Source organism: Trachurus trachurus, assembly GCF_905171665.1.
Source record: "Trachurus trachurus genome assembly, chromosome: 5".
In the NCBI taxonomy this organism is placed as follows: domain Eukaryota; kingdom Metazoa; phylum Chordata; class Actinopteri; order Carangiformes; family Carangidae; genus Trachurus; species Trachurus trachurus.
Genome location: NC_139896.1, coordinates 30,899,337 through 30,925,414, shown reverse-complemented (window position 1 = coordinate 30,925,414; position 26,078 = coordinate 30,899,337). Strand labels below are relative to the sequence as shown.

At 44.5% G+C, this 26,078-nt stretch overlaps 2 protein-coding genes across 3 annotated transcripts in view; one reads left to right on the top strand and one right to left on the bottom strand.

Annotated features, from left to right (window-relative positions):
* megf6b (multiple EGF-like-domains 6b) overlaps positions 1–21,529 on the top strand; it is a gene marked incomplete at its 5' end in the record, with an annotated part of 73,754 nt that extends 52,225 nt beyond the window's left edge. Inside the window, 32 exons of the mRNA XM_083971155.1 lie at positions 921–1,046; positions 1,813–1,935; positions 2,380–2,502; positions 2,618–2,755; positions 3,759–3,881; positions 4,120–4,242; positions 5,107–5,277; positions 6,083–6,214; positions 6,342–6,470; positions 6,565–6,693; positions 8,144–8,278; positions 8,645–8,779; positions 8,866–8,991; positions 9,076–9,207; positions 9,624–9,752; positions 9,854–9,985; positions 11,353–11,481; positions 11,578–11,706; positions 12,013–12,141; positions 12,246–12,374; positions 14,229–14,357; positions 14,509–14,637; positions 15,753–15,881; positions 16,000–16,131; positions 16,228–16,356; positions 16,455–16,583; positions 17,526–17,654; positions 17,797–17,925; positions 18,729–18,857; positions 18,960–19,088; positions 20,515–20,643; positions 20,939–21,529. Of these exons, the coding sequence (XP_083827281.1) occupies positions 921–1,046; positions 1,813–1,935; positions 2,380–2,502; positions 2,618–2,755; positions 3,759–3,881; positions 4,120–4,242; positions 5,107–5,277; positions 6,083–6,214; positions 6,342–6,470; positions 6,565–6,693; positions 8,144–8,278; positions 8,645–8,779; positions 8,866–8,991; positions 9,076–9,207; positions 9,624–9,752; positions 9,854–9,985; positions 11,353–11,481; positions 11,578–11,706; positions 12,013–12,141; positions 12,246–12,374; positions 14,229–14,357; positions 14,509–14,637; positions 15,753–15,881; positions 16,000–16,131; positions 16,228–16,356; positions 16,455–16,583; positions 17,526–17,654; positions 17,797–17,925; positions 18,729–18,857; positions 18,960–19,088; positions 20,515–20,643; positions 20,939–21,003 (4,109 nt within the window). The 3' untranslated portion in view covers positions 21,004–21,529. The remainder of the gene's footprint in view (positions 1–920; positions 1,047–1,812; positions 1,936–2,379; positions 2,503–2,617; positions 2,756–3,758; positions 3,882–4,119; positions 4,243–5,106; positions 5,278–6,082; positions 6,215–6,341; positions 6,471–6,564; positions 6,694–8,143; positions 8,279–8,644; positions 8,780–8,865; positions 8,992–9,075; positions 9,208–9,623; positions 9,753–9,853; positions 9,986–11,352; positions 11,482–11,577; positions 11,707–12,012; positions 12,142–12,245; positions 12,375–14,228; positions 14,358–14,508; positions 14,638–15,752; positions 15,882–15,999; positions 16,132–16,227; positions 16,357–16,454; positions 16,584–17,525; positions 17,655–17,796; positions 17,926–18,728; positions 18,858–18,959; positions 19,089–20,514; positions 20,644–20,938) is intronic.
* A 3,472-nt stretch (positions 21,530–25,001) lies between these two features.
* Positions 25,002–26,078, bottom strand: part of kcnab2a (potassium voltage-gated channel subfamily A regulatory beta subunit 2a) — a gene marked incomplete at its 5' end in the record, with an annotated part of 87,077 nt that continues 86,000 nt past the window's right edge. For both annotated transcript variants that reach the window (XM_083972011.1, XM_083972010.1), the window contains one exon: positions 25,002–25,869. In XM_083972011.1, the coding sequence (XP_083828137.1) occupies positions 25,780–25,869 (90 nt within the window). In that variant the 3' untranslated portion in view covers positions 25,002–25,779. The remainder of the gene's footprint in view (positions 25,870–26,078) is intronic.

The following is a 26,078-nucleotide window of genomic DNA, read 5'->3' as shown; positions in this document are numbered from 1 at the left end:
TGCACCAATAATGTCAGTGCAGATGTGGACCGAAGCTTTCTATCTGTGAGGCCGCTGCATATCTGTCTGCTGCCAGTCGTGTTCAGACTGCGCAGAGGAGGGCTGCGAACTGTGTCCGAACTGTGTCCGTGTTCACAGATGAATTCAGCAAAAATCTGGCTTTCCTCACAACAAGTATGCACTAGGATGAAGGGGGTGGGGGGGGGATTGTTGATCGGCACATACCGATCAGCACATAGTCATGGAGAGACAAGGAAGAGCAGATGTCTTCGTATCAATTCAGTCTTATCCAGCTCATGATCTGCCGGCAGAGGTCAGCTGTATCCCACACACTTAGCGTGTGGCTGCATAATATTTGAGCTGGAAACCAGTCTGTGGTTTGACATGGACCTGTGATGATGGATCTTGACTCCAGCCTTCAAGTATGAAAAACACCATCTTTGAGAACGTCCGGCCTCTGGCCTTTACCTGTTGTTTTTACTCTGAAGAGATGGAGTCCAGCCCGTCCGGTTCATCTGCTGCTACCAGGGAGGGAAACACAGATGTGGAAAGATGATGATGATGATGATGATAATGATAAACTGGCTCTGCCCCTCAAGAACTGTCCACCACCAAGGCCCTGCCATTCAAACCTCTCTGAGCCATGAGAGCTCCATCATCACAACTAGGGCCAATAATCACAAAGTAGGAATGTCAGTAACCGTGGTCACGACCCGTCTGAGGAAGATTCCCGTCGATGTGACGATGCAGTCAAATCAAAGTGCAGGCAGACTAACATGAAGCTGCAGTCTAGACATTTGGAAAGTGATCCGTTTCTGCCAAGATGCCTGATTCGACTTCCTCCGTTTATTATCCCTGCATCTCATTGTTGCCCGATTTTTCTAATGTCACTTAGTTTTTTCCCTGCGTTGCCCTTTCAGCCGTCCATTCCTGCGCCATCAGCAACGGAGGATGTGAACACTACTGCGTGCAGCAGTCTCCCGCTCATTTCCGCTGCCGCTGCAAGCCAAATTACGCCCTGGCAGAGGATGGCAAGCACTGTATACGTAAGTGCCCGACGTGTTTTCCAAACTCTGTAAGACAACACTTGAACACACACTTGCATCAACAAACAAAGGAGGAATGCTAAGGGGTTGGGTGAGTGAGGAAAGAGCGCCAGTAAATCTGCTTTGGAAGATCATGGAGGTGTGATTCTCAAGATGTGATGATAACATAAAAACCACAGGCTGCATCTGCTGCATCTGCTGCCAGCTGTAATTATCTGACTGGCTTTCTGAGCTGGAGCAGGATTAACTGTCACTCATGGGGACAAGACGTTAAATTAAAGTGACTCACAGCACTCTTCTTCATTGTTTTTGTTCTCAGATTAGTATTTTGATGTTCTCTTCTCTTTTACTCCCTCCAATCTTTGAGGACCTGTGTGTTCGTTTCTAAGAGGAAGAAAAAAAAATTACACATACATGTATTTTGAATCACTGTTTTTCAGATGCTTTTACTTTGTAATTTTTGCCTGTGAACAGCTTCCTCTAATTCCTGCACAGCTGAGGTTTCTCATCCCAGATGCTGGACAGGCTTACACAAGTCAAACGCCACACATACACACGCACACACGCACACACAGAACTATGCGGAGAGAGCAGTAAAGAGAGGAGGTGGAGGTGAAGGGTGGCAGGGAGCTGCATTCGGAGCGCTCCACATGCTCTGCATTAAGTCAGCTCTTACAGTTTTCTCCTCCGCTGTGCCAGAAGCATTCCCTGCTTGACTGACACCGTGTGGGCTTTCTGTTTGAGTGCGTGCTGTTTGGTGTTGCAGTGCAGAACCCCTGCGCAGATCAGAACGGAGGCTGCATGCACGAGTGTCGGGTCGACGGCGGAAGACCTCACTGTGACTGTAAAGCTGGTTACATCCTGGCTGAGGATGGGAAAACCTGCGAAGGTAATATCACCAGTAACTACTGTACAGCAATGACTTTGTAATAGTTTATACTGGAGAAGAAAGATACTGTAAGAGCAATCTAGAAAATGTTTCACAAACAATCACACTGTATTTAGATGCTGCTTCAACACTGTTTCCAAATTCATAAGTGAAAATGAATTTGAGAGATTTTTGGTCCAAAGTGGAAAAACAGATCATAAAAATATGTAATAAATCATCAAAACAAGAATGGCTTTTAATATGAAAAATACCATAAAGTATCATGCCACTGAATTTGCAAGCCAATGTTTCCATTGTCAGAATCAACTAATACTGAGCCCTAAGTGTGTGAAAGATGGTTTTCATTAGTGAGTGAGTGAGTGCAAATGGAGCTGTGCTGACCAGATGCATTTCTCCTTATAATTCAGTGTTTTTTTTTTTTTTCTGAACATACTTTCATCGCAGATATTGATGAGTGTGAGACAGAAGAAGCCAACTGCGCTCATGGCTGCCACAACACTCCGGGCTCCTACGCCTGTGTGTGTAACACGGCCTATGAGCTGGGGTCTGATGGAAAACAGTGTTACAGTCAGTTTGAAAACCTCTTATCCCAGTATCACCACATGCTCACGTTGGGTATGTACTTCCTGTTTTTGACCTTTGATCGGTTCTCATACTTTTTCCCATCATCGACTTGTGACAGGAATCGAGATGGAGATCGTCAACAGCTGCGAGAACAACAATGGCGGCTGTTCGCACCACTGCCAGCATTCAACCGGTGGGCCCTCCTGCTCCTGTAACCATGGTTACAGACTGGATGATGATCTTAAAACCTGTGTTGGTAAGAAAAAGCAATGCAGTCACAGGGACTAATAAACCAGATATAACCCATTCTGATGCATGGCTCCAGCGCTCAGGGAGAGGCCATATTGAAATATAATATAGTTGTTGTTTTATGTTTAAGTGTTTATAGCTGGTTAAACAGCTGGTTTCATTTAGCATCTAGTTCTTTTTTCACTACAATTTAAATGCTTTTTGTTGTTTTATGTGAGTTATGCAACACATTGATGCAGCTTGATATATCAGTCTTGGTGCAGAGGTGTCAGCAGTGTCTTTGTTATTGGTTTTTTGAATTCATGAACATATTAAGGGCTTTCCATCTTCTCAACCATGTCCAGCCACTATCCTCAAGTAGGGGGTCCTCTGCACCATTTCCATGTGATTGCCTCTAATTGAACTTTAACAAGCTGTCTGTGCTGATACAGTACCTACCTAAATAAAACATATAACACATGTTTTGGATAATTCAATACCTCATTTGACTTTTTTGGCAGGAAAGAGTTTTAGCTCTTGAATTCTCATTGAGATTATCCAGAGCTATGAGAAATACATCCCATAAGGGTTTCAGACTGATTTGGATTCAATTGGAAAATTTGATGTTGGATGCAATCGGAAAATTTGATGTTGAATTGATATCTGATTAACGTATAATCAATTTATAATCACTGAACCACATGGCAGGATCTCACATTGAGAGTAGACTAATGTTGTGTAGTGTATCTCCCTATGACTCTCCATACAATACACTACAACAGCAGGACAGCTCAGTCAGTGTGTGATCACCAATAGAGGTGTGTACTGATGTGGTCATGGTTGGGGATAACACACACACTCTCTAGGTTCTGGCTGAACATCGACTGAAGTCAGTTTATAAATGAAAGAAGTTGTAACTTTCCTGGTTGTTAAACCTGTACAATTTACATTATCTCATAAAAGGGTTTCATGGGGACTTATCACCACAGTCGGACCATAATTTTTGTCTTCCTGCTTGTTGTGTTTGGCAGACATCGACGAGTGCGGAGAGCAGACCTCCTGCTGCGAGCAGGACTGCACCAACTACCCCGGGGGTTATGAATGCTACTGCTCCGCTGGCTACAGGCTCAACTCGGACGGATGTAGCTGCGATGGTGAGTTCAGCTTCTCCCTCCAACAGTGGATGGCACCTACTGCTTCATGAGAGGGAATATTTATTTCAGCTGAAGTGGAGCGAACTCCAGTTTGACTCGTAATACGTCAACACAAACATCCACAATGTTGTCTTTGTTTAGCTCTCACGTGTAAAGCGAGCTCCGTTCAGCTAAAGAGCTGTGTCTCCTCTTGATGAAGGGAAAGCAGCTCAGTCTGTGCTGTGTCTGTGTTGTTTAGATGTAGACGAGTGTCTGGCTGCAAACGGCGGCTGCGATCACACATGCCAGAACAGCGCAGGTTCCTTCCAGTGTTTCTGCCGCCGGGGTTTCCGTCTGGAAGAGGACCGGCAATCCTGCATTCGTGAGTATCTGCAATCAGGGGGAAGGAGAGGGGAGGGGGGAATTGTACCAGACACATGCCATCAGAAAAGCTGGAAAACTGTTTCTGTCGAAATGCAAAACAACATCCTGTGTACTGAGCCCTTATAAGTTGTGAGTGTTGAGGTGAATTGTGTAGAGACTTTAGGTGGATATTACAGTTTGAGATGTCCAGTGTTGAAATGTGAAGCTTCTATGTAACACAAATTGTACTGAAGAGGCTGATGATTAGATGACACAACAGGAAACAATGTAAGAAGGCTGCAGGTATCACAATGTGAGCGGCCAATCAGATTGATATTGAATAATAGGCTTTTTTAGAGTTTATACCTGTCGTAGCATTAAAGGTGGTTACTCATAACATGTCACATTCATGTGGCAGAGAAACAGCATGAACCACACCAGGACCCTAAAATGGCAAACTTGAACTCATCATCATTTATTTAATTTACACCTTTTTTTCTTCAGTGGAAAATAAATGTATAACTAATGGCTTGTGTCATCAGAGCTGAAGCTGAACAAGCTTTCATATAAAAATGTCTAATGGACACAGTCTGGATACAATTTGTCACACAATTAGGGAAAGGCACCCTCTGTTCTTACAAAAAAACAGCCAGTGGTGCAATAGTTTCAGTTGTTACCACTTAAAAGTCCCATTTTTTCTCCATCAAAATAAGATTACGGTATGTCAATATTTTTTGTTTCTTTTTTGTATTCCATGTATTTTAATGCCATTATCTGTTCTAGTGGGCTCATCTAAATCATGAATTAAAAAAACAAAGGTTGTTTTGAAATAGAGAAAACATGACATGCAGTGTAATGTATGTTTTTTACGTTCATGGCTCAGCTCTTGAAGACGCCGTTGAGGCTCTCTCCGGTGGCAGCGCCATCGAGCTGCCTCTCCTCCGCCCCCAGCTCACCTTGCTGCAGGACTACAGCCAACCCCTGGAGCGCTACGACGACTATGAGGACGACGAGGGCGAGCTGAGGGCCGAGAGTAACCTGGCAGAGAAGTTTGGTGAGTTTCTTCCCAAACCATTAACCAACCATAATCATTAACAGGAAACCTCAACCTGTATCTGATTACCTGAGCGCCACTCCGGGAGGCGAAGCTGTCTGACAGACTCATTTAGAGCAGGCAGGAACAGAGCTCACGTTGGGGATAATTACTGCGCTTCATGCTCCCAGACTGATTGTACATAGTTTAACACCACAGCCTCTCTGGCAGGAATGCTGAGGTTTACATGTAGCGGCAGCTGTCGGAGAACCGGAGCAGGACGCCAGACACTCTGTGCTCGGTTCCCAAACTTGACGGACTCATGTGAAAGTAGAAGTAGTTGAACATTTCAAGTTACTTCACTGAAACTGGAGTCTCACTGACTCTATACAACAATATACAGTTTATTGAGATGGACAATGTTTTGATGTAGGTAACCTTCACCACCCCTGAGGGAAATTTGTAATGTCCAGAGCTGCACACAATATACATTGAAAATAAAATAGTAAAAATACAGTTTCCATGTGAACATAATGTTAAAACCCGTCACATTTGACAAAGAAATGAACCTTGATATTTTGATAAGTATAAGAAAAATGACAAAAACAATACATTTTTCTGATGATTTAATAGTTTTTGTAATCTTTGACACAGTCAAAATGATCTGACATCTGATGAGACATCTCATGCAACAGTTTCTAAATGTTAGTTTGTGAGGGTCAAACATCTTGATTAGAAATCAGATATGATGAATTAATCAATCACACATATTGTCTGTAGACTATAAGCTAAAGAAGTGGTTGGTGTTACATTCTGTTGTCTGCAGTGTGTTTGGACGACACGTTTGGGGACGACTGCAGTTTGACATGTGACGACTGCTCCAACGGAGGGAAGTGTAATGTGTGGAAGAGTGGCTGCGACTGTCCTGATGGATGGACCGGGGTCGTCTGCAACCAGAGTGAGGACCCGCTCCACACACACCTCACATTCACACTCATGTCCACGTTGTCGCCACTGAAGCAGTTTGTAGAGTCAGTAGTGAGAGTTTAGCAGTGATAGACCTTCTTCACCTCTCCACCTCACAGCGTGCTCCGAGGGCTACTTCGGTAAAAACTGCTCCTTCCACTGTAAGTGTAAAAACGGAGCCAGCTGTGATCCTGTCACTGGGAGTTGCCGCTGCCCGCCCGGAGTCAGTGGAGACCTGTGCCAGGATGGTGAGTGAGGCAAAAAAGAATTTTCCCCTTTCTCTGGGTTCTTTTTTTAGTTCAAACATCTGAAGTATATTGTGGTGTTTGTTCCTGTGTGCAGGCTGCCCAAAGGGCCTCTACGGAAAGCTATGCAACAAGAAGTGTAACTGTGCAAATAACGGGCGCTGCCATCGAACCTACGGAGCCTGTCTGTGTGACCCTGGACTGTACGGACGCTTCTGCCACCTGCGTAAGTCTCACCGTCCTGTCACCTCTCACCTCACCTCTGACCTCTCACCTCTCACCTCTCACCAGTGATGGGAATAACAGCGTTAAAAAAGTAGCGCCGTTAGTAATGCCATTATTTTATAAGTAACAAGTAATTAAATAAGTTACTGTTTCCCCCGTTCCCCCGTTACTGTTACTGACAATAAAATGTGCCGTTATTTAACTCAGGATGTCCTGTCACAAAATAATACACTGTTGAAGTGTACGTTATATACACATTTTTTTCAATCCAACTAATAGGAAAAAAGCAGTTTATGTGGAACTAACTAGCCTCGCGTCGCCAGGCTCTTCATACAGAGGGGAGAAAGCCTGGTTTCCGTTCACTGGTCTAGAGAACAGATCCGGAATTCACCAAAGTAAAATTGTTCATCAAAATAAAACTTAAAATTCTGTCACACCATTTATTTCTGTCTCAGGTTTTGAAACATTTCATTCTTTTAAACATTCTTGTAAATTATATTCTTTAAATTCAAAAGTTTCACCGCATTTTTTTTTTTTTTTTTTTTTGACGGAAAGGCGCATCCATTGAATTCTGGATCCGGTTGCTTACCAAAACAGTCACTAAACGGCCCCAGACTAGGAACTATGCAACTCACTCAGTATCCCTCCACACAGGCAGGCTAACAGTGTTGGGGAGCCTGCCTGTGTGGAGGGATACTGAGTGAGTTGGTTAGTTCCAGATAAACGGGGGAGGTTATGGGGGCAAGTCCAAGTAATTTGACATATTTGACCATTTTATAAGTAAGTAATGCAATAGTTGCTTTTCCTGGTATTTAGTTACTTCTATAATGTATTAATTCTGTTATTAACTCAGTTACTTTTTGTAAGTAACTAGTAACTATAACTAATTACTTTTTAAAAGTAACATGCCAAACACTGCCTGTCAGCTCTCATTTCACCTGTCACCAAGAACTTTTACACATCACACAATAATCAAAAGGAAAAGCAGCAAACTGTCACATGGAAGCATGAAGAGAAATGACTGTCAAATCAGCGGCTGCCGTCTGGAGGCGACAGAAGGCTCAGACCGCTGCAGCCCGTCTGCTGCTCAGTCTGCGTCAGAAAGGCCACATGTCACTCTGCTTCTCATCCACCTACACTGGCTTCCTATGGCGGCCTGAATCAAAGTCAGCGTGAGTGACTGTGGGTTTGAACACGGACTCATGCTCCTGTGTCATCCGGCATCACCGTCCCTCTGCAGCGTCCTCGTCTGTAGCTCCATGATGGTGGAACAAGCTGCTGAGCAGAGGCCTCGGTCTCTGTCTTCAAAAACCTCCAACAGCCTAACATGCCTTCCAGGCGCTGTCTGCAGTGCACGACTCATCTGAAAACACGTTTTACTGCACTGGAAGTCGTTTTGTCAACTGAGGAAATGTAATAAAATGTCATGTTTCTCTCATTTTCTCCTCCAGCTTGTCCTAAGTGGACCTTTGGACCGGGCTGCTCCGAGGAGTGTCGCTGCGTCCAGCAGAACACTCTGGAGTGTCACCGTCGCCATGGCACCTGTGTCTGTAAATCTGGTTACAGAGGCGACACCTGCAAGGAAGGTGAGCTCACTGAACCTGCTGCTCGTCAAATATGGCGATGGCGAGAAAGAATGAGAGAGAAAATGAGAAAACACTTAAACAACTGTTCAAATATTTTATTACATTTAAAAAGAGAAGGAAATTTAATTTAAAAATAATAATGACGTTCCTCATTTGGTTTTTCCAGTCCGATGACCTGGTTTAGAAATTCTGTCGTCTTCACCTCCTCCCTGATTGAACACTTTAAACAGAAGTTTAAAGCTGGATTCACACAAGTTCAGTTACATGTGTTGTCACATATTATCATAGCTTCTTGTGTGTGTAAGGTGTTTAACTGCATGAGTTTGTCTTAACAAGGTGAATAAACGCTCTGTCCTCTGTCTGCAGAATGCAGCCCAGGTACGTATGGAGCCGGATGTGAGAAGCAGTGCTCCTGTCCACCGGGAGTGTCCTGCGATCACGTGACCGGAAAATGCCAACGGAAGTGTCCTCCTGGTCGTCACGGCGAGAACTGTGATCAAGGTAGGTCAATCCATCTGAGGACACGTTTCTCTCACTGCTTTTGTCACCGTTTTGACACCAACCCCTGCCTGTCTGTGTGACATCAGACTGTCCAGAGGGACGCTTTGGGACAGGCTGCGTTCATCCATGCAACTGCACCGGAGCGCCGTGTGACAAAGTGACAGGACAATGCAGGTGTCCTGCAGGAACGTCAGGAAAGCACTGTCAAAACCGTGAGTGGCAGCACGTTACTGACAGCTCCATAAAAATAACCACCCACGCTGCAGATGAATAATGTGAATATTTATCTTTCACAGTGTGTGTGGAGGGATTCTGGGGTCCGGGCTGCACAGAAACCTGCCCTACGTGCGAGAACGGCGGCTCGTGCGATAAACATAATGGAACTTGTATCTGCCCTCCAGGATTCATGGGAAAACTCTGCCAACACTGTGAGTATCTGCTGTGTGGTCGCTCTTTTTTTCAATGGTAGAGTATGGTAAGTCTCCATAGCAATACACATTAAACAGTTGGGAAGATGACAGCTCAGTGGAATATTGGAGACCGTGCAGTGGTGCAGTTTGGACAAGAAATGGCAGCAACATGCTCGAAGACAGAGGAACGCTTTTTCTCAGTGGTCGTCAGCTGAAACCCTCCAGCAGCCAGAAAACCACCTCGGACATGTTTTCACCGTGAAGAACAAATATAATTCCATTTAAACCAACCGCTGGCTCTCTGAGCTCGACTTGACGGCTGAAGCACACAACAGGAACTGTCATGGGAACTTGCTGTGCTCCTCGGCCCGATCTGGTGGAGTTTCTCACGGTAGATTAGTCCTGACGCTTTCAATAATTTTTTCCTTGTGCAGCGTGCCCGAGCGGGCGATTCGGTCAAGGCTGCCAGATGAAGTGCGTGTGTGAAAACAACGCTCGCTGCGACCCGGTGAATGGGCGGTGCACCTGCGCTCCCGGCTGGACCGGACACAACTGCAGGAAAGGTGAACATCTGTTACTACTGCAAACCAGAGCTAAACTGCTGATGGAGGTTTGATATTGATGTGATGATGTTTGACTCTCATGTGTGATGTTGGCGCTGCAGCGTGTGATGCAGGACACTGGGGAGCCGACTGTGCAGAAACCTGCGACTGTAGGAACGGAGACGGCAGCTGTGATGCTGTGACGGGCCAGTGCAACTGTGAGGCCGGCTACACCGGAGCGCGCTGCCATGACAGTACGGTAGTTTTTCTGTTGCATCAAAGTTAATTCTGACATGATTTAAAGTCACAAGATGTAGAATTTGTTTTTAAGTAAAGAGAAAAAAACTGTTAAATATCAGTGCAGCTACTGAGTTTGTATTGCTGTGATTCTCCAGGTTAATTCTCCCACCAGGGGGCGCCAAAGCGAAGCTTTCAAATCTTACATATGATGGCTTTAATATTCTCCTAAATAATACAGTTTTGTTTCTGATTCCCTTCAGGTTCTTTGCTGCATTTTATGCTCATTTGTTCCTTTCATAACTATAGTCGTCAGTTGATCTGGTTTGTTCAGTTGTCTTCGTAAAAACAAGTTTCTCAGTTGTATCACATTAACTTTTTATGTTTTTCTTGATTTAGAAATTCAGATGATCAACTTTCTATTGTTATTTTTGAACACTTTAAAGGGATAGTTCAACATTTTTGGCAAATTAGCCCATTGCCATAATCCCTATAGTTTTAGGAGTAGGTTTGTTACCTTTAATTGTCGGTGCAAGCTATTTTTAGAACGGCGGAGCAGAGCCGTGAGCTGCTCAGAGCTACGCTACGGAGGCTCATGGGATTTCTTGGTTTCCCTCATCAAACTCATCAAATACGCAATCCAACAACTCAAACGCTCTGGTGGACAAGTTGTGACCTGCACATTCACCACGCTATGAGATAATAACGGAACGTTACGAGACAGAGTTGTTTTAGAGGTAAATTCAGGCAAAACCACTGATGCGCGTTCCTGTCAGCGGTTTTGGGTAAACAGTCTCTGCATTTGCCTCGAAAACAACTGCAACATGCTAATGTTCTGTTATTATCTCATAGCGTGGTGAATGTGCAGGTCACAACTTGTCCACCAGAGCGTTTTGGAGTTGTTGGATTGTGTATTTGATGAGTTTGATGAGGGAAACCAAGAAATCCCATGAGCCTCCGATGCGTAGCTCTGAGCAGCTTGCGGCTCTGCTCCGCCGTTCTAAAAATAGCTTGCACCGACAATTAAAGGTAACGAACCTACTCCTAAAACTATAGGGATTATGGCAATTGGCCAATTTGCCAAAATGTTGAACTATCCCTTTAAGGATTTCTCATCCTCATTGGCTGAAAAGTTGAGAATAAAAGTTTACTCTTGACCCTTAGAAACTTGTCAAGTTGAGAGCACAACATGTACCAGCTGAACCCTGTGCTGAGGTTAAGTTGTCAGCTTCTGTTCCTGAACTTTCCGTCTTAACCGTGACTTTGCTTTGTCATTTTCTAACCAAACTTGACCTGACATCCTCACCCTTTCTTGAAACGACAAATGACTCGCATGTCAGTCTAAACTCTGTGTGTGTGTGTGTGTGTGTGTGTACTTCCTCAGAGTGCCCAGCAGGTATGTTTGGTCTCGGTTGTCGCCACCGGTGTCAGTGTGACAACCTGGCTTTGTGCGACCATGTGAGCGGAGCCTGTACCTGTCAGGTGGGATGGACGGGAACCTTCTGTGAAAAGCGTAAGAGAAGAAAGAAAAGACAGATTCACCTACTGGATATTTCTATCTTGAGTGTTTGTCCTTACGTATGTGTGTGTGTGTCTGTGTGTCTCTCAGCGTGTCCTCAGGGTTTCTATGGGCTGGACTGCCAGGAGAAGTGTTTGTGTCTGAACGGCGGGAGCTGTGACCATGTCAGTGGTGTTTGTTCCTGTCCCTCTGGCTGGATCGGTCCGTTCTGCAACCTGAGTGAGTGTCGCGTCCTCGGAGAGATGACAGATGTTGGCATCACTCTAGTTTTATGAAAGAAAGAAAAAAAAATCTGGATCAGCATGAAGCGCTGAGAACGTCTTTTTAATGCTGACTCACACTGGGACAAGAACACGCTCGGTTTCAGAGCTATTTGGGAAAACCCGGCCCAGTCACACATGAGAAAGTCGGGACTTGATGTTCCCCATGCCGTGGCCTGTATCACTTACCACACCCTGGAATTTCCACTTTTGATCAGCAGAGTTCATGAGGAGGTAATCATATTGTTTGTCCCCCCGCTGGCAGCTTGCCCGACCGGTTTCTATGGCGAAGGATGTAACCAAACCTGTAGCTGCCGTAACAACGGCATCTGCCACCCGGCCAGTGGGCAGTGTGTGTGCACACCGGGCTGGACCGGACCCAACTGCACAGAAGGTGAGTTTACACAACAGAGCAAAGTGATCTCCTACACCTCAGGTAAACAAGAGATCACAAGATAATTCTACCTGTGTATCTGTGTGTGTGTTTTTTTCTCCCAGAATGCCCTGCAGGGTTTCACGGAGCAGACTGCCGGCAGCGCTGCCTATGTCAGAACGGAGCCACCTGCGACAGGACCAGTGGAAAGTGCACGTGTGCCAGTGGCTGGACGGGCACGGCCTGTGAACTGGGTAAGACTCTGAGGCTCCACATGTGTGACCACAAAACCACCTTCAGATGGATCCTGCAGAGGAAAATTCTCATTTGTTACAACTTGGGTCGTATTTTTTGTACGCTTGGCCGCCATTCCTAACAACACTGCACTCAGAGCAGGGAACACCAACATGGTGAAGGCCGAAGGTGCAAGGAAACAGCAGACACCGGCCAGACAGCTACAGTTGAACCTTTTTTCATGTGATCAGCACCTTTTTATTTCCACATCTTGAATCTTTTAAGATTTTCATTCCCTTTAATTTGACACTTTTACTTTATGTACATTTGAGAAGATTCATCAAGAGTTTGTACAACTTACTTTTCTTCAGCTGTATACAGTTGCATACAAAAGTTTGGGCACCCCTGGTCAAAATTTCTATTCATGTGAACAGTTAAGCCAATGGAGTAATAAATGATCACTGTGTAAATAGTAAATATCTTGTCTGATACCTTGGTCAAAGTTATCTGAGAGCTCAAGTCTCCTGGCTGTACATTGAATGCTTGTCGCTTGTAAGTCAAGATCAGTCTGTAAACTGATACCCTTTACCTCCACATTGATCCAACCTGTTTGTTTAAAGCTCAAAAACAAAAAAAACAAAAAAAATATTATCTTCTGACTGCTGATGTTTCATATTTGTCGTGTGTTCAGCAGTTTGACCTTGTTGTTCAGATTTCAGCTGTTTACAGTATCTGACGAGTGCAGTGTTTTTTATTATTATCAAAGTGAACAGAAATAAGAACCTGCTGCTTAGCAAACCAGCTTACATGCAGCATCTCGTGCTTGATTCCCCTGATGGGTTTTTTTTTTCTTCCCCTCTTTATTTTTTTATATCCAAATCGAGCGCCTTGTCATGTTGTGCGTGTGTTGTGTAATTGCTCAAACAACTGAGAAACACAGAATGGATCAGTGTTTGTGCATTTACTGCGCTCTAAGGTTTCACCATGATGAGCTCATCATGGATCTATCAAATCACTCTCCCTCCTGAATCCACTCGTATAACAAACCAGTCAGGTCATTTGAACAAACGGAGAAAAGCCACAGCTCATCACGCTGTAATTAAACAGGATGTGACGAGAAAAAAAAATATGCAAAAAATTGTTGTTGTTACCATAGTTACTTTGATGTTATGGTAAAATAGACTGGAGCTAATATCCCTAACGTGAACTCTGGTTCAGTCGTCTTCTAATCCATCTGCTTAAACCACTAGGACCTCTTGATATTGGAAAGCCCTGCTCATGTCGGTCAGTCTGGACACAAATGCAAAAGAATAACATCACCTGAACCCTGAAGTAAACACTTACAACAGTGGCCTTGTGGTTGTTTTTACTGTGCCCAGGAAATTCATCAGCCTGCCAGCGCGTAACCAGACTTGAGGCAGAAACCAATGAGCTAAGGCAGCACATTAAAGTCAGAGTTTAGGCTCTGTTAAAGTCTCCTCCGACCCGACGGTGACATTCCAGCTCGTTCTCCCTCTGAGCTCGACATCACACACTATCCTCCCTCTGAGGCTGTTACAACCTTTCCTTGTCTCTCCATGCCAGGCCCAGCCGCCCCCCCCCCCTTTCTCAGGAAACCTCTAATCCGCCTGTTGGAATGTCTTTACCCTCTCTATTACCTCTGACTGCCAACTCCTTATTTATAGTTGGACTACAAGTGACGCAGTCCGGCTATAAATTATTGGAGGAAAAAAGAAAACATGTTGCCTCTTCTCCAGAAATGACAGAGCAGGTTTCCCCTGTCACATGTTTGTTTTCTCACATCATGTTGTTTCTGTTTTCTTTCTCACACACGATGTGTTTGTGCTCATGCATGCTGCCGTATGTTTACACAGAGTGCGTGGTGGGTCGGTTCGGAGCGGACTGCCAGCAGCAGTGCCAATGCGAGAGCGGCGGTCAGTGTGACAGACAGACCGGACGGTGCAGCTGCGGCGCCGGCTGGATCGGAGAGCGCTGCGAGAAAGGTGAGCCAGCGAGTCTCTGCTGTGCAGCTGAAGCGAAACTAATGAACCTGCAGAAACGTTGACATGCATGGGAGCTGCTGCAGTGTGGAAACTGTGGGAACTGTGTATTTTTGTTAATCAGAGCCTCTGACTTGTGCCTTCCTCCGCTCAGCGTGTGACTCGGGCCTGTTCGGCGCCGGCTGCGAGGAGAGGTGTCAGTGTGCGCACGGCGTGTCGTGTCACCACATCACTGGAGAGTGTCAGTGTCCTCCAGGGTGGAGAGGGAAACTCTGTGACAAAGGTAAAACCTGCAGCAACACACACTGATGCAGCCCCTGGTGGACACAGTGTGTCTGCTTCTTTTAATAATGAGGCTTTCACAGAGAACATCATTAGATATTTACTAAATATGATCGATTATATATTTATTTTTTATTGTCGTTCAGCTTTTCCCTGTTCTAATTTTGCTCCTGCTACTGCCGTCTCTTTTCTCTACTCTTATTATGTTTTCATCCTCTTTAAAGGGATAGTTCAACATTTTGGCACAGCCACGAGCTGCTCAGAGCTATGCTACGGAGGCTCATGGGATTTCTTGGTTTCCCTCATCAAACTCATCAAATACACAATCCAACAACTCCAAAACGCTCTGGTGGACAAGTTGTGACCTGCACATTCACCACGCTATGAGATAATAATGGAACGTTACCAGACAGAGTTGTTTTTGAGGCAAATACAGAGACTGCTTGCTGAAAAACTGTCCCTGAAGGCAACGCGCATCAGCGGTTTTGCATGAATTTGGCTTGAAAACAACTCTGTCTCGTAACGCTCCGTTATTATCTCATAGCGTGGTAAATGTGCAGGTCACAACTTTTTCACAAGAGCGTTTTGGAGTTGTTTGATTGTGTATTTGATGAGTTTGATGAGGGGAACCAAGAAATCCTATTAGCCTCCGTAGCGTAGCTCTGAGCAGCTTGCAGCTCTGCTCCGCCGTTCTAAAAATAGCTTGCACTGACAAATAAAGGTAATGAACCTACTGCTATGACTATAGGGATTATGGCAATGGGCCAATTTGCCAAAATGTTGAACTATCCCTTTAAGGCCTTTAGTTGTGTTTCTGGTCAGTGCGTTGCACCAGTGAGGTATAATAAATAATACAAATGTTTTTATTGACTTTTCATATTTACACAACACAACATTCAGAAGAAGACAGTAAGACTCAAAAAATACCACATATACAAGTCTGAACTACAAGCTGGGGTCACAAGCTGATGGCAAATGGAAACTCATGTTCAAAATAAGAAATAAAAGGCTGCCAGACTTGACCTAATGCTGTAATTTAAGGTGTAGCATCACCTCCTCTACCCATCGACCAGTGAGCTCTAACATGTGAACTGTGATGTTGTTGTTTTGTGTCAGCGTGCCTGCCGGGTGCGTATGGGAGGAGCTGCATGCAGCGGTGCAGCTGCGCCCAGGGCACGTCCTGCCACCACGTCTCTGGGGAGTGTGGATGTCCTCCTGGATTCACTGGGAACGGCTGCGAGCAGAGTGAGTCCTGCAGGACGGATGTCTGTCCAGCTCTGCCGACGTCCACTGTGAAACCCATGGCGTTATAAACTCGTTAATGAAATGATAACAGACGCTGATGGACACATGTCTCTCTCAGCTTGTCTTCCAGGAACATTTGGACAGAACTGTAACGGGGTCTGTCAGTGCTCAGAGACAAACCAGCTCTGCCACCCGGTGTCTGGATCATGTTACTGCGCCCCGGGTTTCCAAGGCCCCAAGTGTGACCAAAGTACGTAGAAAACCATATTTATAAACAAGTATTACAGTAAATGGTTGATTAAAATCTCTTTAAATCCCCTAACTCTTGCTTGTTGTTAATTTCCAGCATGTGAGGAGCAGCGTTATGGTCCCAACTGTGAGCGCGAGTGCAAGTGTAAGAACGGAGGGAGGTGCGTCCCCTCCACTGGAGCCTGTGACTGTCCAGCAGGGTTTATAGGAGCACGCTGCAACATCTGTGAGTCCGTCTGAAGCCGCCACGGTGACACTGAATATGTAAAATGAGTGATAGAGCGCAGGGTGACAGGTGTCTGGTGTGTGTCTGTGTGTTGACAGCGTGTCCCGCCGGACGCTACGGCGTCAACTGCGGCCTGTTGGCGATGTGTGGAGACGGAGCCCAGAACGACCCCGTCACAGGCCGGTGCATGTGCAGCCCCGGACGAAGAGGAGAGGACTGTGGACACGGTGAGTCGGCAGAGACGTCGATGCATGTTTTTTCTGTTGTATTGAAATCTGCATGTGTTTCATCTGCAACATCTGGAACCTCAGATCTTGAGCTGGTTTGGAGTAAAGCAGGATGTTTTCCTCAGTTTCATTTATCATAACCATATTTGATCCAAAGTCCATCGGTGACCACAGTCCTGTTTTCATTGAAAATGTTCGTATTAATCAGGTCACCTCCTACAAATGTCAATGAGGACAGCTCCCTCTCATGGCACGTGCATGTGGAAAATCTGTGTGCCAAACTACAACGGAGGATGTGTTTTCTAAGAAGGCTAAGATTCTAAGGAGTAAAAAGTCAAAATGTATTTTTGAGAGTGTAGTAAGATATGGCATTCAGATGTGGTACAGTAATCTGTCAGCCCAGCTGAAGCTTAAATTGATGCATGTCATCAAAGCAGCATTAAAGATCCAAGGAGCTAGTAATTCAAACTACCTTCAGTGTCTGTATGAAAAATCTGTACTCTGGGTTCAGAATGTATGTAGGATCATTCAAAATATTCTCCCTGAGTTTGAGAGGCTGCCCTCAGACGAGACGACGGCTCAGAATTGCTAGTTGCAAACTGAATCTGTACAAAAACTCGTTTATTCCCGTCTCCATTAAGTTACTGAATGGAAACAAAAGCAACAGCACTTTATGACTCCCCTCCTTAAACCTCGAGCAGCACTTTGAGATTATATTGTTGTATATTCTGATTATTTTTTACTTTTATTTTTTATCGCAACTACATTAGAATCATGAGTTGGTATACTGAGATTGCCATGTGTTCTTACTGATATGTTCTACCGGTATGTATTATGATGTATTTTAATTGTGATGGATGTGGTGCCCAAGACAAGTTTCTTGACGAGACAAGTTTACCTTTATTATGGTGTGTGTGTGTTTGTGTGTGTGTCTGGGCCCAGGCTGTCCCCCAGGCTGGTTTGGAGCCGACTGTGTCCAGCGTTGTAACTGCAGTAACGGAGGAGTGTGTGACCCTGCGAGCGGGAACTGTACCTGCGGTCTGGGCTGGACCGGAGAGCACTGCCACACAGGTGACCACTGACCACATCCACTGTCCACTCTGCAACCACTTCTGTGTTGCATCAGATTATCCCGTCTGCTGTGGCAGGCTGAATCTAAACACAGGGTAATTCTCAAGTCAGGAATATCATTTTTTTGTTCCCTGTTTCCCAGAATGCCCTGCGGGAAGATTTGGTGCCAACTGCCAGCTGAAATGTAACTGTCAGAATAATGGTACCTGTGACAGAGTGACGGGGACGTGTCAGTGTGGTCCAGGCTACTACGGACATCTATGTGAACATGGTGAGACCTGAAACACTGAATTGATCCATATTGATTATATTATTGGTTAATTGACCAGGTATTGTGTGTTATAGCCTGTCCCTCCACTATTGGTATTAAAACTATTGCTCTAGACGACATGTTCCTTCAATGTGATGAGCAGGATCTGCAGTTTATTTTGAGTTGATCCCACACACACACACACCCTCCTGCTGCTGCTTGCTCTACTTGTGACACAGCACAACGGATATTTTATTGAAGATTATTAAAGAGCCTGATGAACCCACATAGTGAAGAAGAAGCCAAACAGAGACTTTGGGGAGGGATCCTCTAAGAACTGAAGAGAGAGGGTTGATCTGGACTTCTTTAATCTTAATCTTCTTTAATCATTCTCCTTCAAAGGAAATCTGATTCTTTGCAGGTGCAGGGTGAACAACAAATAATGCTGTTAAGTACCCACTGGTATCCAGAGTGGAAAATAGTCTCCAACACATGCACTGTTTACTCCAGTTTAAGCTAAATTTGCTAAAAAAAAAAAAAAACTACATCCCCCAGTTTTGGAAAACTCTGAAATCTAAGGATTTAAGAATTCAGTAGTAATAAATGAGCAGCACTGACAGAGTGAGTGGCTCAGAATCATTATGATACATAAATACACAAGGATCTGACTGTGACTATAATGGAGTCTTTGAAGTTAAAGCTCTACTTTTGAGACGTTAAAGTTAAACTCTGAGGTTTATACTTTTTATACTTTAATCCACTGAGAACATTTCAAAGCATAAAGGTCGACTTTAACTCTGGATCCCTGACTGTCTGGTCCTCAGCCTGTCCTCCTGGTCTCCACGGCCCACTGTGCCAGCTGCAGTGCGACTGTATGAACGGAGCCTCCTGTCACCCCGCGTCGGGCCTCTGTATCTGTCCTCCAGGATATTATGGAGGCCGCTGCGGCAGAGGTCAGTCTAATTACTGCTGATAACCCCCAGTAGAATAATTGGATTACTGACAGTTTGTGTCTAATTTACCCTTATACTAAAAATCGGCCTCATGTCCCTCAGTGTGCGAACAGGGAACCTTCGGTCAGGGCTGTGCCAAGGTCTGTGACTGTGAGGACGGCGCCCCGTGTGATCATGTGACCGGAAGATGCCTCTGCTCCTCGGGGAAGACTGGGTCCAGATGTGACATCGGTGATCCTCAGTGTTTCTCTAACATTGACAACACACACAGCAAAGTGCAGACCAGTGTGATCCAAGTTTATACAGTTTAGATGAATCACACTGTTCTCCAGTATTTTAGATTTCTGTCGAACTAGAATCATTAGAGAGGCACCGAGCCACTTCAAGTCTCTGCAGAAAGTATTACACTTATATTAGGTCTGTCACAATAATGAAACTTTAGTTGACGATTAATTGCTAAACAAATAATTGCGATTAAAGGGATAGTTCAACATTTTGGCAAATTGGCCTATTGCCATAATCCCTATAGTTTGAGGAGTAGGTTTGTTGCCTTTAATTATCAGTGCAAGCTATTTTTAGAACAGTGGAGCAGAGCTGTTATGAGACAGAGTCCCTGAAGGCAATGCGCATCAGTGGTTTTGCATGAATTTACCTCGAAAACAACTCCGTCTCGTAACGTTCTGTTATTATCTCATAGCGTGGTGAATGTGCAGGACACAACTTGTCCACCAGAGCGTTTGGAGTTGTTGGATTGTGTATTTGATGAGTTTGATGAGGGAAACCAAGAAATCCCATTAGCCTTCGTAGCGTAGCTCTGAACAACTCACGGCTCTGCTCCGCTGTTTTTAATTAAAGGTAATGAACCTACTGATATGACTATAGAGATTATGGCAATGGACCAATCTGCCAAAAATGTTGAACTATCCCTTTAACGATTTAATTTACTTTTTCTGACCATTTTATATAACTTATAGTACAAGCCTAAACATAGTTTAATAATACACACAGGCACCTTATAAAGACGAAGAGACATTTATTGGCTTTGCAACTATATGATACTAATATCAATAGATGCTCATCATGCGGTTGTTGAAAATGAGAAATGAAGCACCTGGAGATATAAATAGTTAGTGGAACTCCACTCGTGTCAATAAACCATAGAAGAAGAAGGCGGTGCAACATGATGATGTCATTAAATTCCATCCAGCTGTTATTATACAGATGAATGGAAACGATTTGAACGATTATGCAAAATGATTGTGATCAAGTGATTATTTTATAATTGTGACAGGCCTAATTATACTGGTGGAACTGGTTGAGGTGGTGTTCATCTTTACTGTTATAGAGCTTCATCTACAAAAATGCATCAAATGACAATAATCAAAAGACACTGATGTTTATTTAGTAGAATTTTAATCTTTAAGATTATTTGTCATAATCTGCTCTGACCCATTCATTTTATATTTAACATTTGATTGAGTCTAAGAAGTCCCTCTGACTTGGTGAGTCGTGCAGAAACACATCAGTGAAGGGTAGTTAAATAAGTGCCAGGACAAAAATGCAATAACTAAATATGAATAAAGTGCCTGAATGTCTCTCGACAGCACATCCACCACTGTGTAGTTTAATTCATCTCCTTCTCTGTGTGTTGTCTCAGTCTGCAGAGCTAATCGCTTCGGGCCCGACTGCACCGAGACCTGCGAGTGCCAGAACGGGGCCCAGTGCGACCGACGCAACGGCCGCTGCAGCTGCCTGCACAGCTGGATCGGACTGTCCTGTCAGGAAGGTACATTAATGACTAACACACCGTTCATCCCTGCTGTCTGAACAATCGTCACACTCGATCGCCTCCACATTGACTTGAGAGGCAGCGGAGCTTGTCACCTGCCGTCTGAGCGGAAGTGACATTTTCGCTGACTGTGGAATAGAGTAAATAACTAGTTAAAGTGCTGACAGCGTTCAGTTGGTGTCTTTGTTTTGGGGGCAGAAGTGCCGAGGCTGCATTTTTTCCCCCCTCCTCGGTGTATGAATGTCGTGCATTTTCCGAGCTGGACTCTGAGCTCTGTGTGTGTTTCCCTCAGGTGGACCTCCTCGCCTCACCTATGGGAGCAGCAGAGGAGACTCGGAGCACAACAACTCATTATAGCAGCTCCGTCTAGCTGGAAGACTCCAACTGAAACTGGGACAGACGAGCAAATTCTTTACTGAAGTGACTCAAGTGAGTGAAAGTTTGTAACAGGATGTTGTAGCAGCTGGAGGATCTTCATGGAGACAAAAAAAGACTCTCCGAGGAGAACTGCAGCTCCATGTTTGAACCCGAGCTGGATTTATTTTTTTATTTCTTTTTCCGTGTGCCAAAGTGTCCTTTGAACTGTCTGAGCCTGTGGCGTCAGTCGGACCTGTCACCAGCGCAACGTGTCTTTGTGCTCAGAGTGAAACACCGCTGTAAAAGGAAAAAGAAAAAATCAAACACCACCTTTACTCTTCAGGATAAGACATACGCCTCAAAACCCACATCCTGAGAGTGCAGTGTCAGGAGATTACCATTGCATTTACTGCACTTTTGGTATTTGTGTTGTCCTCAAAATGCCTTTTGCGGGTACTGTATATAACATAATCTTTTTGTAAGGAAGTAGGTGATAGTGCTGGATGTGACGAAACAATATCACATTACTTGCCAGTACTGCCGGAGTTGTTTTTCAGTCTATACAAAATGAAGTACTACCCTCAGTCCAATGGTGCTACGGTGCTTTACTGAACTTAAGATGTTTAATAGTATCATATCACAGTAAAGCACATTCCTGTTGACTTAAGCCTTAAGTGATATATATTGTAATTCCAGCTATCTGTTAAGATTACACAGCTAGCTTTGGAATTGATTTGTGTATAAATTGCTTCATATTTATATTTAACACAGTTGAATATACTGCAAATTAAAAAAAAAATGCATCTTTTGTTTTCCACTGGATTAAAGAGACATTGCTGCTCTGCCAAATCTACAAGCCAGAATGTTTTTTGTTTTGTTTTGTTTTTTTACACATGAATACGAATAAAGACAGACACAAAGGTTTGTTTACCATTCTTATTTTATCATTATTTCATTTTCATTGAAGATCGAAGCTGTACATCCTGTCTAAATTTCAGATTCAAGCACAGTGCAGATAGCAACGCCTGCAAAAAAGAAATAAAAAAAAAAGAGAAGAGAAAAGGCAGAGGTGATCACAACCAGAAATATATACAAAGGTCAAACTATGTACAGGAGATACCAGGCGCACACTACATGTCGTCTTCAGAGTGAATTCAGTCCACTGTCCCATTCACTTCAGAGCGTTCCTCATAATGCATACACAACACAAAGAAATTGCTTCTTTTTTGTCAGTCTTAAAACTGATACAATACAGATAGGAAAATGCAGCATGATGACAAAAATAAAAACAGTTCTTTTAATTCTCTCTACTGCATCAAAGGCTAAAACATAAAAATATATTCTCTGTATAACCTAGAACCTTCTGCAAAATAAGCTCTGTCCACCTGTGGGTCTGGTTTCATGGTCATTACTATGTTAGAACAGCACATCTAATGAAACTAGGACCACTTCACTTAAAGCACTCGTTTCTCTAACCTCCAAACATCACCGGTTATTTCTACATTATGCGTTCACCTGTAAACAGCACAGTGTGGAACAACACTGATGGTCCAGCTAAATGCACAGCGATATCATTTAAAGCAGAAGTTCCACATTTTGGGAAATGTGCGTATTTACTTTCTGGCTGAAAGCCGGTTAGAGCGGGATCGATCTCCTGTCTGCTCCCCGTGAAGCTCATCCAGCAGCAAACTGAGCAGAGAGACCGGACAGAGGGAAACAGCTCGGTTAACACATCCTATCTCTTCTGTGCAAAAAAAAAAAAAACCGCACAGATGAGGGGAAACAGAGTCCTCCTCCGTCCAAGATGCAGTGCTCTAACCATGAATATTCATGCAGATGGAACTAAAAATGAACCTCGTTTTGAAACCACAGGAGATCCCTTCTGTAATGGTTGTGTAATTTTTGCATAAAAAGTTCTGCTCAGTGAGTCTGTGGGCAACGTGAACAGAACACAATCCTCCTAATGTCATTTTCCTCTGTAATGTGTCCACTGCACGATGGTAAATAACGATACCCAGTCAAACTCACAGCCAGAGTGGATGAGATGACTAACACCATCTACAGGCGGTTTCCAGCATCAATAGAATAAACAGAACAACGAGTAGATCCAGGATGTATTAACACCCTGGGCACAGTGAACACCTTTGGTTCCTCTAATGAACATTTCTCACTCTTCCCTACAGAGAACAGTAGAAATGCATGGTTTTTATTTATTTTTTGGCAAAGTTGTTGGTGGAGCACATTATCTGCTCCTAACAAAAAGTGCGAGTGGTCCAACTTGGATCATTATGAGACTGAGTTGAAAATAAATTTCTGATCTGGTGAATTCTGGAGCCTTTGGGCTTTCCCTGTGTCAGGTCTTGATGCTAAGCTAAGTTAGCTGCTGGCTGACAGACATGAGAGTGAGTGTCTCATCTGACTCACGGCGAGAAGGCAAATAAATGCATTTCCCAAACTGTCGAACTTGTTTTGTCTTTCAAGTCTCAAAAAATTCCCCTCCACTGTCGGCAGATGAAAATATTAAGACACAGAACTCCACAGACTAAATCAACTAATTGTTCTTTTCTTGTTTAGTTTAGTTTTTTTCTTCTTCTCAGAAAACAGCATCAGCTTGCGCCAGTTGAACTCACTCAGACATACAAGACACAGCAAACCAAACGTGTACAGGGATCAACTAACGTAACGGACTAAAGCGAGGAGTTAGTTCAGTTGCCCCCCCTCCCCTCCCTCCCCTCCCCACACACAAGACCCAACAGCAGAGACATGAAAATCACTTCACTGTTGTTGAAAATCACAGAGGAGCAGACTGTGAAGCTCATCCACACACAGTGACACTTGCTTTGATTGCCCCCCTCCCTCCCTCCCTTCCTCCCTCCCTCCCTCCACTTAAAGTGAGAAGCACCTACGTCTCATTCGTATCATCACTCGCACTAGTGTGACAGTTTTTCTTATTTCAGTTTTTTTTTTTCTGCTAAGAATCTGTAAGTTTGAGCGGTTAGTAAAGATCGTTATCTACACGTGTTAGTAAGGGGAGCAGCGTCACGCCGCCCGTCCCCGTAGGACCCGTAGGCTGGGTGGGTGAAGAGTCCATGCTTTGAAGATGAATCACATGCTATCCACTTGTGCTTTAAATCACAGTAAGAGAGCACCCGAAGGAGAAACGATGATACAGGGTGGCGTCAAATTCTGCAATAATACTTCTGACACGCCTCAAGTCGTACGGTGCTTGAAACGAACCTTATGATCCTAAAGTATTTATTTGTTACTATGCATTCTGTATATGAAGGACATTTGTTAACTAGTATAACAGCATGGTCGATAAAGATATATGTGGAGTAAAAGTCTGTACCATAGATAACAAGCTGGACAGCACATGCGTCAAGATGAGTCCTATAATCTTGCAGGAAGTGAGAGTGAAACACTCGAGATGTGTCGTCAAAGAGAGAAGAAGAAGAAGAAGATCTTTGGCTCGAGCCACGCTAAAACGCCGCTGGTCCTCGCCGGCGGTCCACGACATGAAAGAAAGACAGACAAAGAGTAAATACAACCTCCTGACCACGTGCACGCCAACACACGACTACAACCACCTGCTCCGTTCCCTGAGCTGCTGCCACTCGCTGATTAACTGGAAACGCCTCCTCTTCCTCCACCACCAACGCCACACGTCCACCGGTGGGTGTTCCCACGCGTCATGGATACACGGGACCGGTGGGGCAAAAAAAAAGGGAGGGGGGGTAAAGGGTGGGGGCAGCTGCAAGATGTTTGTCTACGCCGCAGCTCTGATGCAACTGTAAATAAGGCAAAATACTTGAACAGAATTGGATCAAGGAGAAGTTTCCGTGAGGGGAAGTGGAGCCGGCGCTGATATGACCACTTCCTGTCCAATGAGCGCTCAGGCCTGCAGAGAGGACAGAGGCGGGGGGGGGGGGGGGGGACCCTCGTCCTCCCGGCCCCACCGTGGGACGCGGGACTCGACCGCCACGCTTGGACAGCAGTAGTGTCAGAGCATGGGGGGGCTGGACAAATACACTGCCATTGAAGACACAGTGGGAGGACGGGGAGAGGGGAGTCATCAGGAGGCTGCGTGATTCTAGTGCAATGGCTGTGAGATAAGACTACTGTAATACCCATCCTCTCCCTCCTCAGACTAAAGTGCTGCTTGTTGGAGCCCGCGAGGAGGCTCGTACACCGATAATGTCGACAACACAAACAAATTCTCTCAGAGAAGCCGTGACGGACTCGTACAGTACACTGAAACAGAACGTCTGAGGGACAAATGCATGGCTATGGTACATGTGCAACAGGGTAGTTCTCGTCTATTCATCCACTATGAACTTCATCTTCCTTTTAGTTGCATTCAGTTTTAGAAAAAAGCAGAAAAGAAAAAGGATTCTGGCTGCCAAGCAAGCGTGTGCTTATTATTATTATTATTATTTTTTTTTTTTTTTTTAAAAAGGTATTTTTCTCTATGGTTTTAAAATACGTTCAGCTGAATTGAAAGTATAACTGATTTAAGTATGAGCGCATATCCCTCTTCCACTTTTTGTCTTTCTTTGTCAATCCCTTCCTTTCCTGTGGAGGTGACTGTATTTTTTCCCCCTCTTCTTATCTTATCCCTGTAACTCTAAGTGAGGTGCCCTGGGTGGCCTTGGTGTGGCCAGACTCATGCGCCAGGGTCTCACTCAGTAAAAGCTCAAGCAAACAGAGGATCAGGCAAAGGTGGGGCGCTGCGGCTGCAGGCCGGTGCAGCCCTGCCGGGCGGGGCCGTGCTGCGCGTTAGGAGCGGTAGTCCTTTTTACTGTACGGCTTGTTCCCCAGGATGCTGTCCACCTCGTGTGTGATGGAGGACGACAGCTTCGGAAGAACCTGTGATGGGAGAGCGAAACAGACCAATGAACATTTTCTCTTTTACATCTTTCAGATTCACTGTCATGCCCTTAACCATTGCCCTAATTTATCTCAGAGATTTACTCAGACGCTCTTAGCTTTATTTTAATGCCTTCTTCTGTTTCAACTGTTTTATCCAATCTTTTCTTATCTTATCATATCTCATCTTATCTCCTTTTATTATTATT